The sequence below is a fragment of the Urocampus carinirostris genome, chromosome 18 (assembly GCF_059441175.1).
Source record: "Urocampus carinirostris isolate Australia breed hairy pipefish chromosome 18, RoL_Ucar_1.0, whole genome shotgun sequence".
In the NCBI taxonomy this organism is placed as follows: domain Eukaryota; kingdom Metazoa; phylum Chordata; class Actinopteri; order Syngnathiformes; family Syngnathidae; genus Urocampus; species Urocampus carinirostris.
In genome coordinates, this window is record NC_142366.1 from 2,437,102 (window position 1) to 2,449,895 (window position 12,794).

The window sequence follows — 12,794 nt, forward strand, 5'->3', positions numbered from 1 at the left end:
TGCGGTCTTTTTTGTCTCGCTCTTTTTTGTTTCTTTGTTTCCATCTTTCTCTCTTTCTTTCTATCTTTCTTTCTATCTTTCTTTCTATCTTTCTTTTCCCTTTTGTTTTTTTTTTCTCTTTTTTTCTACTACTCTGGCCCGCGTTTTTTTCACAATATGGACTGTGAGCTAAAAGGATTTTGACACCCCTGATATAAAGGGACATACTGTGTTATTTGGCATCTCCTAGTGGTAAAAAACGTAATTAATTTAAAATCATTTAATTAAATTAAAAAAAAACATGAACTACTAACAAATGCGTTTTATTTGTTTTAATACTTGGAGGTCGGGGAATTTGCATTTTTTTTAATGAATTGAGTTTCACAGGTAAAAACAATGGGCAAAACATTTTGAAGTAAAGTAGTAAAGGGAGTTTAGATGACTTTGAGTTGCCATCGTTTTTATTCCTCTTGTGCTTTTTAACACTCGTTTTCAGTTGCACAATACTATACAGCTACATCTAGTGGTCAAATAATACACACTGTCTCTTTAATATTTGTATTGATTTTCCATTCATCCATCCATTATCTGCACCACTTATCCTCAGTAGGGTCGCGGTGGTGCTGGAGCCCATCCCAGCTATTTTCAGGTAGTAGGCAGGGGACACCCTGAACTGGTTGCCAGTCAGTTGCAGGGCACAGCAACTGACTCCCAAGATGATCGCTTTACCTACAGAGACAGACAACTCACTCACTCATTCACACTTAGGGACAATTTAGACCGGCTGCCATGCTGCCCTGTATTGATTTTCATTTTTCTTATACTCTTTATTGCACCTAAGTCTCCCAAAATGTATAAATAATATTAGTATACAATACAGTCATATTTGTGATTTTCTATGTTATAGACTCATCAGAACATCTAAAGGGATTTTATTTCAATTAGTTGTCTATTAATTGAATTAAATGGATCCTTTTTGAAAAAAATTAAATAAATTACATTGAGAGAATAGAGAGTAAAAACCATATCATTACTTTCTGAATAGTAAAAAAAAATTACAATTTGTTTTTACCTATAAAATATATATTTGTATCATGAAATATGGTGAAAAAAGGAATACAGTTTTTTGGGGTAATTTAAAATTTTTATATTGTTTATTCTAGACTCTTTTAATTAATTGGATACCTTTTTAAATTTAAAAAAAAATTATATATACACAGCCGGCTCCATTCCAGATGCTTTTTTCCCCTTCTGATTGGTCACTATGCATTTTTGCCATGGATTCTGTGTCGTTGACTTTACGTTTGTTGAGTATATGAAGTGTAAAAGTATAAAAAGTATGTAAATATAAAACAAGTTTAAATTATATAAAAGTTCACTGGACAGTGAAAAAAAAATGTTAATAAAATTTAGTAAAATAATGGAAATTTTTCTCATAAAAAATAATTTTTCTCATAACTACTTTAGCACACAATATTACAATATTATTGGTGATATACTGATCAAGGAACCCCCAAAAATATCTCCTTTTTCTTTTTTTTTCTTCTGTTGTCTTCTTTTTTCCTCATTCCTTTTTTATTCTGTTTTGTTTCTTTTTTCCTAGCGTTTTGCTTCCTTTTTCCGCTTTCCTCTTCTTATTTTCTTGTTTTGTGCGTCATTCCCTTTTTCTTTTTTTTCTGCTATTGTTTAATTTTTCCTACATCCACCTTTTTGGGTGGGCAGAGCATATCTGTAGGTAGGGATAAACCGACCAACCACCCACGCCCCCCCACCTTGGGGAGGTGCAATTCTATCTTGTGTTTCTCCTAAAGTGGCATCTCTCACCTGCAGGAAAACACACGCAGCCTCTGTGTGTGTCCACACGGGAGTGATAATTAGTGTTGAGATTGCACAAAACCTCCCCCACTCAACAAACACAAAACAAAGCTTCACAAAGCTTCCCACTTCTCCCCCATGCTACAGATTCCTCAATACGATTCTCTGTGTTTGTTTGTGAGTCCCCCACTTCTTGCAATCACACCTTGCCAGCTGTGCTCGCAAGACCACCCCTTAAAACCTGGTCTGGTTCTCGCCAGTAAAACTGGATTTGCACCCCAAAGTGACCTGATTCCACAGTGGATTGCAAAAGTATCGCTTTAAGTTTAGGACCGTTGTGCTGTTGGAAGGTAAACCAGCGCCACATTCTCTGGTATCTTTCAAACTCTATCAGCAGCGTTCCTTGCAGTTTTACTCTTACACAAAACATTAAAGCTTTGCATTCAGCCTAAAAGGTTCAATTTTGGTCTCATCTGACTAGAGCACCAAGTTCCACGTGTTATTTGTGTTTCCTATGTGGCTTCTAGCAAACGCCCCTTTTTGTGATTTTCTTTCAGAAAGGGATTTCTTCTTAAATGGTAAATGGACTGCATTTATATAGTTTTTTTCAAGGCACTAAAGACCTTCAAACGTGATTTACACACTTACCCATTCACACGCACACTCACTCCCCTATAGTGGCGTCAACCATGCAAAGGCACCTTCCTGCTGATCGTGGTTGCTTCTCTGATGAGTTTTCTCCTTCTTTGGACCGAAAATTTAGAGGGACAGCCAGATGATGATAGGTTTGCAGTGTTTCTTTTGGTCTCTCCATTTTGATATTATTACTCACACAGTGCTCAGGGAGATGTATCAATGTTGCAAAATCTTCTTGTATTCCATTCCGGCTTTGAATTTTTCATCAATTTTATCCCAAACCTGCCATGTGTGTCCTTTGGTCTTCATAATGCTGTCTGTTCTCCTCCGGCCTTTTCATAGACCTCTGAGCCCATCACTGAGCAGGTGCATTAAAACTAATACTTAATAACATATTGTTTGTCATTGTTAGTCATTTAGGTCAACATTGGATCATTCAGAAGTCATCAATGATAATTTAGTTTCGCTTATTTGAAAAGGGGCGAGTATGCACCATAAACTCATGTCACATACTATAGCATGTTAGCCGAAGCTAATTCTCATTGTATGTGCCCGGAGGGGCTTTTATAGAAAAAAAACATACATAAAATACACAGTATTATAAAACAGCACAATTGCAGGGGCTACAGGGAGTTGGTCAAATGTCTGAACTCTGATTTAAAAGAAAGAAATTCCGGAGTCAGGTAGTGAACTGGATTTTCCTTTGTTCAGTGAGCAATATTTTTGTTGCAAATAAAATTTTATATCGAAATTCTCGCGTTTCAAATTGTTCATGTAAAGTGGTACCACTGTACTAATTATGATTCTCTTACGGCAGGTCTCTTTCCGGCCATTCTTAACCTGGCCACAAACGCTGAGATCAGCAGCAATGCGACCTGCGGGGACCCTGAACCCGAAGTTTACTGCAAACTGGTGGAACACGTCCCCGGACGCCTTATCAAGAACCCTCACTGTCCCAAATGTGACGCTAACTCCATTTTAGCCAAAGGTAAAGATTTGACTTGATCGCTTATGTGATTTGCAGTTAGGGCTGTACGATTAACCGAAATCTAATCAACATTGGGATGTAAGATAGTGCGATTACACAGATCTCCCAGAGGAGGGCGCTGTTTACTTACCGGTAAGTTTAACTCCTTACCAACATTGTAAAATTCACCTCAAATCTCGATCCAAGACATACCCAAAGTAAATTGAATGAACAGTTTAGATAATTTGGACGGTTTTCATGATTTTCTTTCAGAAAAGGATTTCTTCTTAAATGGTAAATGGTCTGCATTTATATAGTTTTTTTTCAAGGCACTGAAGACCTTCAAACGTGCTTTACACACTTACACTTACTCTCAAGTTTTGTCCTAAACTGAAATCACTGCAAGTGCTACTAACATTGAATCATCTAATTTGAAAAAAAACAAAAACAGAAATTGAAGGTTCTATTCTCGCGTCTTTTTTTGGGGGGGGCAATTGAATGCCCTCAGATAAGTGTAGCACGGGCATCTTAGCTGAGTTTAAAAATATTTGAGCTTGCAAAATAATTTGTTTTGATTCGTAAAGTGGGGGATAAGCCTAACCCATAAAAAGGAGCTGAAAAACATCTTATTACACACCATAAACATGATAAGTTGTTAGGCTTGGACACCATATCCCAAAAATGTGTGGCTCAGAGATTTAACCCTGTGGAACACTACGCTAGCAGTTTATGCGCTAGCTAGTAAACTTATTTCTGGCTCTTTGTCCAGAACGCCATTCAATCACCAACGCCATCGATGGAACCAGTCACTGGTGGCAGAGTCCTAGCATCAAAAATGGCCGCCGCTTCCACTGGGTGACCATAACCCTCGACCTCAAACAGGTGACCCTATAAAAACCCACCAAAATCCACTTTTGGTGTAGATTTTGAGGTCCTATTTGGTCTTTGCAGATCTTCCAAGTAGCTTACATCATCATCAAGGTGGCGAACTCTCCTCGGCCAGGTGAGTGCGCACTTTCAAAACAATGAACTGGGTTTCTGTGGGTGTGTTACCAGTTACCTTGCAGGGAACTGGATTCTGGAGCGTTCCATGGATGGCGTGACTTTCGAGCCGTGGCAGTTTTACGCCATTAGCGATTCGGAGTGCTTGTCCCGTTATAATGTCACACCCAGACTCGGGCCACCCACTTATAAAGGTGACACAGAAGTCATTTGCACGTCTTATTACTCCAGGCTGGAGCCGCTGGAGCATGGAGAGGTAAGTAAAGCTAGCCGCCGGGACCAAGTTTAGATTTCGGACCATCCATCCATTATGTGCACCGCTTATCCTGAGTAGATTCGCGAGGGTGCTATTTTCGGGAAGTGGGCAGGGGACACCGTGAACTGGTTGGAACTCTGTCACAGGGCACATAGAGACAGACAACTCACTCGCCCATTCACACCTAGGGAACAATATGGACCGGCCAATTAATCCGACACACATGTTTTTGGAATGTGGGGGGAAAAAAAGGGTGAACATACAAACTACACAGGAAGGAGGGTAGTTGGATTTGAACCCATGACCTCAGAACTGTGCCGCGGACGTGCTAACCACTATTCTGCCGTGCTGCCCGATTTTGGAAGCTAAGCGTTAAATCTGAAACATAGTCTGGATCTGAAAAAATCATCAGATAGCAACTTCTGTATTTTCCGCAATATATGGCGCACTGGATTATAAGGATTAACCCCGAAAAGAGTCTAGTGATACATTTGTCAAATTTAAGGCAAACTGGAGTATAAGTCTCATGGAGTTATAATTGCATTAATATTTATTTCTGGAGTATTTCAAAGAACCTAAATCAACATATGGTTTTACCAATTAAATCATATAATTAGTTCTTAAATAGTTATTGTGCTGTACTCACTCCGAAGTATCCTCTTTTCCACCAGATATACAGCTAGTGAACGATGTCCTAAATAAGCAGACTTCTTTTCTATAGTTGCTGTTTATTCAGACAATGGCATCAACAATTAACCTTATAAGGTCACTGTACAGCTAAAATCAAAGCACAAGAAAGTCCTGTTACATTGCTATTCTATTAGTTCTTAGCTAAGCTGTGACATATTGACAACAATACAAGCGAGGACGTAATTTTGTACTTAATTAGTCACTAGTGTCTGTCGGCATGTATAATGATTTTTCACGTAATAGTAGCAATACTTGCTCTCCTCTTCATTACTTTGTCATGCACCCAAAGGATGGGAGAGCTTAAGATCAGTTTCACGGCTCAGTATTTTGTGATTGTACAGGCTTCTAAATTTTAATGAGTACAATACATTAAGTTTTGGTTTTAAAATGTTTTTGTCGCATTCCTGCGTTTATGTTAATGCAAAATCATTTAATATTGCGCTAGTTGTTTAGGATTGACAGCTTTGGGCACAGTCCACAAACAAGTGTCTTAATTGTGGCACAATGTGTTGCTTTTCTGTACTACATTTCCCGTTTGATTTTTAAAAAAATGCAAGAAATTGATATGAATGAATTTGTTTTTATAGCTGTTTTCGCCTGTAGCTTAAAATCTGGTGCATCTTTTAGAAACACAAAGTTAAGTTTCTTCCTTGAATTTGCGCATGCGGCTTTTAACAAGGTGCTCTCTGTAGTCTTGAATTCACAGAAATGGTAATTCCGTATTTCTCAGATCCACACATCGCTGATCAACAGCCGACCTGGAGCGGACGACCTGACTTCGGAACTCCTCAACTTCACCTCGGCCCGCTTCATCCGGCTCCGCCTGCAGCGCATCCGGACCCTCAACGCCGACCTAATGACCTTGAGCGCTGGCGATCCTCAGGACATTGACCCCATCGTGACCCGACGGGTACGACTTTATTTATTTAAATCAGTTTTTGTAAAGCTTTTAACAAAACTCTATTAAAAGACAAAAAATACCATACCAAACAAAATCAAAACAGGCATGCTAAAGGGTAGTCCAACATCATATGGAAAAAGAAAAAGCAGTATATTTAATTAGGAGTGTGTTAAGAGGCACTTAAACCAATAACTGAAGAACCTCATAGCACTTAACAATGAACTTTACACTTTACACATTCACACACACACACACACACACACACACACACACTGATAGAAGAATCAGCCATGCAAGGAGCCTACCTGCTTATCGGAGGCATTAGGGGTTCAGTGTCTTGCCCAAGGACACTTCCACATTCAAGAGGAGCCGGAAATCAAACCTGCTTCCTTTTTGGTCCCAAGATGATCGCTTTACCTCCTGAGCTACTGCCAGCTACTTGGTGTGAGTGTAATGCACTAACAATACGGAGGCTTTTTTGGTTTGGGAAAAAAGTTACCAAAGTCATCCCTTCACTCATTAGTCACATTCAACCTGGTTAATCGGCCAAGCATTTTTTAACAAGCTATAACATCCATCATCAGTGTTTTTCCAAACATTTTTTACTGGGCTACCTTGGAGCTTCTGGCGTCTCAAAATTGTCAAAGTGCAGGTCATGAGTCCAGTCCTAAGTACTCACAAAGAAAATGTGTCCAAGTGGGGCACCACATTTCTGGAGGAAACAGTCTCACTGTTTTTTGGAGAGTACATTTAAACCATTTCCCCATGCAATCAACAACATTTTCCCTTAAGGGAGCAATTTTGGAACATTTTCACAAAGCATGTACCACAGGGTTTACACGGATCTTTGAAAAGTCTTAAAAGAAATTGAAATCTATATTCTAAAAACAAGGCCCTAATTGGTATTACATTGTATTAAATACGATTGTCAAAAGTCTTAAAAATGTGAACACATGAATAAGATTCAGATTTTTTCTTCCTTCTCGCCTCTACCTCGATCAAGCAGGTGTCGGCTCCGATACACACACATGGTGCAACTGTGGAATGTATGGTAAACGATATGACGATAGTTCTACACCTGTCGGCGGGAGTGATGAGAGAACTAAACCACCCAATCAAACCCATAATGCCAAGGGCCAAGCAGGGGGTAATGGGTACCAATGTTGTAAAACTTAGGTATGACTCGGCTGAAGCGCAAGCCAGCGAGCCCCCAGTCTCATGGTACGCGCCCTCCTCCAAGGTCACCGAGCTGGTCATAAGATTGATATTTGATTAAACTAAATAGCTTAAGTTACATTTATTATTTGTCTTAATACACAGATTTACCTTGGTGGTAACTTGACGTGACCACAAAAACGGAAGTATCAAAACAGTGATGTGGTTTCAGTCGGACACACTTCATAGGTCTACCCATAATACACCTAGCAACTTGAGGCATGGAAGTTTAGTTTGGGCAATGGGAAAGTGTACATTTAATGAGAAATGTTTTTCGCCATGGCTAAAAGCTGTGCCAGTTAATGTGTGCAAGAGTATTGTGTGCAAGAAATATTTGTTTTTTTTTTGGTTTTGTGTGTTTCAATTGTGTTTTTTTTTTGTCAAATTGGTCTTAAATTTTATTTCAAAAGGCATTAAAACTCTTTAAGTCTTGAATTTAACTTGCCTTAAGCTTTCAGAACCCTGGTCACAGCGTACATCATTGGTGAATTTTCAACATGAATCACCTTTGAGCAGTCCCATTCTGTAAAGTTTTGATATCTACGTGAACACGAGGTCGTGTAACCCTGGGCACAAATATTTCCATCTGCTTCAGGGACGTCGAACCTTTGGCCTAGCGTGTCACATCATCCACTCCGCTGTTGCTAAACTACAAGACAGCACCCCGAGGCCGTCCTGTTAATCTGTTAATAAACAACAAAAGGATACTGCTGGAAGTGTGAATTTCCCTACGGGGATGAATAAAGTATCTATCTATCTAGAGCAGAGGTGGCGAACACGTGGCTCTAGAGCCCCATGCGGCTCTTGGCCAATAAGAATGTGGCTCTTTGCCTCATCATATTTTCTATATACTGTGGCTCTTTGCCTTGTTTCATGTTTAGTTTTTTTTGTGTGTATTGAGGGTGAACACCTAACTTGAAATCAAAACAAGAACAATACTTGTTGTATTGTAAGGAGAAGATTGTGTTATGGGAAGTAATATGTTTTTAATTGTGTGTGTTTGTGTGTTTCTGTCTGTCATGGCAGGTCAGTGTGTGGTGTGTCTCTGTGTTTCTGTCTGTGATGGCAGGTCAGTGTGTGGTGTGTCTCTTTGACTCTCACAGTTAAACATTTAGGCTTTTTGTGTCAAACTTGTTCGCCACCCCTTAACTACAGTGAAATAATATCTATTGATCATTTTATATTGGTTAAATTTAATTGTATATATAGCTTCTCTTACATAATCCTCTGACCTCAAAAGATCCCCTCCCACGTTTTATCATGCTGGTTACAGGATACGCCCTTTTCCCGTGACAGTTAATGTTATTACGAGAATTCTTATTTTTACTATTGCCTTTTTTGTGTGGGAAAAAAATATCCAACTTTTTTTTTCTTCAGTATTACTACTCCATCAAAGACATCTCCGTGGGCGGCATGTGTATCTGCTACGGACATGCCCGCAGCTGCCCATTGGATCCTGTGACCAAGGTGACCCTGCCCTCTTTTTCAAACTTTCTGGTGATTTTCAAGATTCGTACAGGTGCATAAAATCCTTGAATTTTAATGTTGTGTTTTTAAGGATTGGAAAGTGCATGAATTTTAAGTGAAGTGCTTCTATCTCAAGTTTAAAAATGACACTGACCCTGCTCTCTGGTAGCCTCACCTTGCCATATAATTTGTTTTTCCCTCATGCTTAACGGCATCTGGCATTAGTTGGTATGGCATTGCCATATGAAGTTTCATCGTCCCCCAAGGGTCGCGCCCAAGAGGACAAGTGCAGGCTACACCTAAACACGGCACTAAGAAATGAGCATCGGTGCAAGGATTATGTGCAAGGATTATGTATTAATTGTAGACATTTATTGTAGCATTTTCCATTGGTGTAATGTGACAGGAAGAATTTTCTGCAACTGAAAATGTAAGCTACATATTACTTTCACTTTTACCCAATACATAGTCGGGGAGAGATTTGTCTCAACAAACAAATAAATATGTTTGTGATTTAGTCAAGACCTAAAAATCATTGTTTTCGATAATTGCACATGCAAGATTAAGAATTGCATCTGTAAATCTCACATATATTTGTGGATCTGCAAAATACATTATTCACACGGAATTGATTTTTAATGGTATTGAAGAAATATAAAAATTGTTTTCCAAAGTCCTTAAATAGTGCTTGAATTTGCTCACTAAAAAAGTGTATAAACCCTGGAAATGGCAGTTTTTAATCACTTATGTGTGTTCAGAATCTACAATGTGTGTGTGAACACAACACTTGCGGCGCCAGCTGTAACCACTGTTGCCCCGGATATCACCAGCTACCGTGGCAGCCAGGGACCCTCACTGAGGGCAACACATGCGAAAGTAGGTCTCCGAAGCACCGCCACCCCAAATAAATATTAAATTGAAAAAAAACGTTTTTCCTTAGAGTGCAACTGCCACAACAAAGCAAACGAGTGCTCCTATAACCAAACAATTGCTGATCTGGGATTTAGTGTCGATACCCGCGGCATGCGCCGAGGGGGTGGAGTCTGTGTGGGATGCCGGCAGAACACGGCAGGAATCAACTGCCAGACATGTGTTGATGGTTACTATCGTCCCGAGCTGGTAAGTTGGTGCCCACCAAATGCTTGTGTCTAATGGGCAAGATTAGGGGTTGGGAAGCTATGGCTTGCAAGTCATATATGGCTCTTTTCATGAGTACATCTGGCTCTTCGATGAAATACAACATGTGCGATTATATATTATATTAATACATGTATGGCTGAATATAGCATGTGCAAAGCTGGAACAACAATTATTAAACATTTGGTTCGGTCCAGTATATGTAGGGCACAGTCCGAACTATAGTTTAAAGTCAAACTGTCACACCAACATAACCTGTATGGGGCTAGATTGCTAAATTCCCTTTATATGGAAGCTCATTAAACAATTAAAAATTCACAGAACAAACTGAAAACACGTCAATACTCCAGCAAAGCACCCAGAGCTATTTGAATTGGTGAGCGGTAGGAATGGGCAGGGCTATACTACAGCATGCACACTCCGCCTGCCCCTTGCCCAGCAAGGTCTGCACCAAAGGTATGCTGCAGTATGTGAATTTTTTTTTTAAAACTTCGCTTGCACTTTATTTTGAAACTGTTGTGAAGGACAAAAATGACTGCCAAAATAAGCTTAACACTCTTAAGTAATCGATATGTAAAATAGATACATTTTTAAGTGGTTAATTTATACTGATATGGGACACAGGCTTTGGCATTATTATTTCATGGAATTTATCAAGTCATCTAACGTTACACAGTAAAATAAAATGTGCTCAAGAATTATTTTTAGTTAGAGAGCGGGTTTGGCGGTTTTGTTGAATTTTGTCTTAAAATATGTCGTTTATGTCGCTCTCTCACAAAAAACATATACAGGTATATTTCTTTTATGGCTCTTTGGATAAAGAAGGTTCCTGGCCTGTGGGGTAGAGGAAGGTCTCCCATACAGTTTTTAAAACCGTTGATCTAACCATCACGAACCTCTCACACCTCAATAATATAGCCATCATACATATGGCTTAGCGCAATTAGGACGAACTCAGATCATACATTATTCTATCACCTTTGCCTTTTGCCCTTTGGCTGCAGGTACAAAACTCTGAGATGGAAGCGGGTACGCTTGAGTCAAAGCTTTGTCCTTTCTGCCATTTACACACTGAACCGTCTGTAACAATCTTAACCACTCATCTGCATGTGTGATCTCAGATGTATTGTTCATATTTTTTTACGTTTATTCGGCAGTGCCTGTGAAGATAAATTTTCCTTGAGGGCAATAAAGATACATCTAACAATCTATGAACGATCACTCGTTTTTGCATTCAGCTTTCCCCGTACTCCGAGTGGCCATGCATGGAATGCGATTGTGATCCCAGAGGGTCGGAGACGTTCATCTGTACTAGAGACGACACCTTTCCAGGTGATTTTTAGCCAGCAGAAAATGTGCGTTGACTTACGAGCATTATATTGTACCCCATGGGTATGTACTATGAATTTATGAAAAAAATGCACTTTTTTAGCATTATTTCCCATTCAAACTTATGGGCACAACTCATCAGTAAGCTTGCATGAAGAGGTGTAATCGTAAGTACCGTATTTTCCGCACTATAAGGCGCACCTAAAAGCCTTTATTTTTTTCAAAAGCTGACCATGCGCCTTATAATACAGTGCGCCTTATATATGGATCAATATTAAGTCGCAAAGTGCAATTAAGGCAAGCAGCCGCTAACTAGATTTTCCCCCGAAGACGAAGTAGTCCGCGGTGTATGCTGGTATTTATATACCGGCGTTTCATTTCCTAACCATTTGAATCAGTCACTATTGGTTAAGTTATTCGGAGGTAAAGGGCAGATACTTTTTATCGTTTACAGGCTCGTATAGGCTAAAGGGGCGAAACAAAGCCTGCAATTGGCCGAAAAAGATGAATGTGAATCGCACGTTAGGTTGCGCTACGGCATAGAGAAAACATTTTTTACTATTCTGTATTTGTAAATATTTTAATCTCCTGGATTTACTGCTCTCACGGTTGTAAGAAGACCATGGTTACGTATCATTATTGAACGTGATGGCTGCAAGAGAACTTAGGTGAGCTATGCGGCTTTATATTTTCCCGGTATCTTGTTTTAGAACGATCTTGATGTATCTGTGATGAGTCTATTTTTAAACTAAATTCAATTCAAAGTGTTTATTGTCATATGCACAGTAAAGAACCCCGTTTCCCTGCACAATAAAATTCTTACTTTGCTGTACACACAGTTGCCAGCAAAAAATAAAATGGAAACTAAGAAATGTTTGGCATTTCTTGAATCCCAACACTTTAACCCTCCGAATGATATTTGGAACGATGCATTTGAGTGATTGGTGACATCGTACAGACACTGTTTCCGTACATGTCTGAGACACGTATTTGCTTCTTTGCAAGCTTTCGGAATGTTAAGGGGGTAATAAGTTTGAATGAACTATCTGACTGTTTTGTCGACGTTCCCGTTGTAGTATAATCCGGTGAGCCTAATATATGAAAAATATAGGACCAAAAACTATTTTTTGGGGGTGCGCCCTATAACCCGGTGCGCCTTATAGTGCGGAAAATACGGTACTTCTTAGCACAAGTTGTGTCACCTATAGGGTTTAACCAGTTGTAAGTACATCTCTTCAAAAAGTTTGCAAGCGGATGTGAACTTGTAAAAGCGTCTTAGCATAGGTTTTGTCAACTAACAAGCACACAGATACACCATGAAGGTTGACAGATCCTTTTTTTAAACCTAAAAGCACAACTCAACTGAGCTTGTATGAGGATGTCAACTTTTAGCTTAGCTT

General features: G+C 39.4%; 1 protein-coding gene across 4 annotated transcripts in view; it reads left to right on the top strand.

Moving 5' to 3' along the window:
• The window catches only part of lama1 (laminin, alpha 1), an 85,952-nt gene that overhangs the window by 2,463 nt on the left and 70,695 nt on the right, over positions 1-12,794 (top strand). For all 4 annotated transcript variants that reach the window (XM_088322892.1, XM_088322893.1, XM_088322894.1 and 1 more), the window contains exons 2-10: positions 3,248-3,418; positions 4,167-4,279; positions 4,349-4,400; positions 4,465-4,655; positions 6,076-6,255; positions 8,839-8,928; positions 9,687-9,804; positions 9,869-10,047; positions 11,304-11,397. In XM_088322892.1, coding sequence (XP_088179018.1) covers positions 3,248-3,418; positions 4,167-4,279; positions 4,349-4,400; positions 4,465-4,655; positions 6,076-6,255; positions 8,839-8,928; positions 9,687-9,804; positions 9,869-10,047; positions 11,304-11,397 — 1,188 coding nt within the window. The remainder of the gene's footprint in view (positions 1-3,247; positions 3,419-4,166; positions 4,280-4,348; positions 4,401-4,464; positions 4,656-6,075; positions 6,256-8,838; positions 8,929-9,686; positions 9,805-9,868; positions 10,048-11,303; positions 11,398-12,794) is intronic.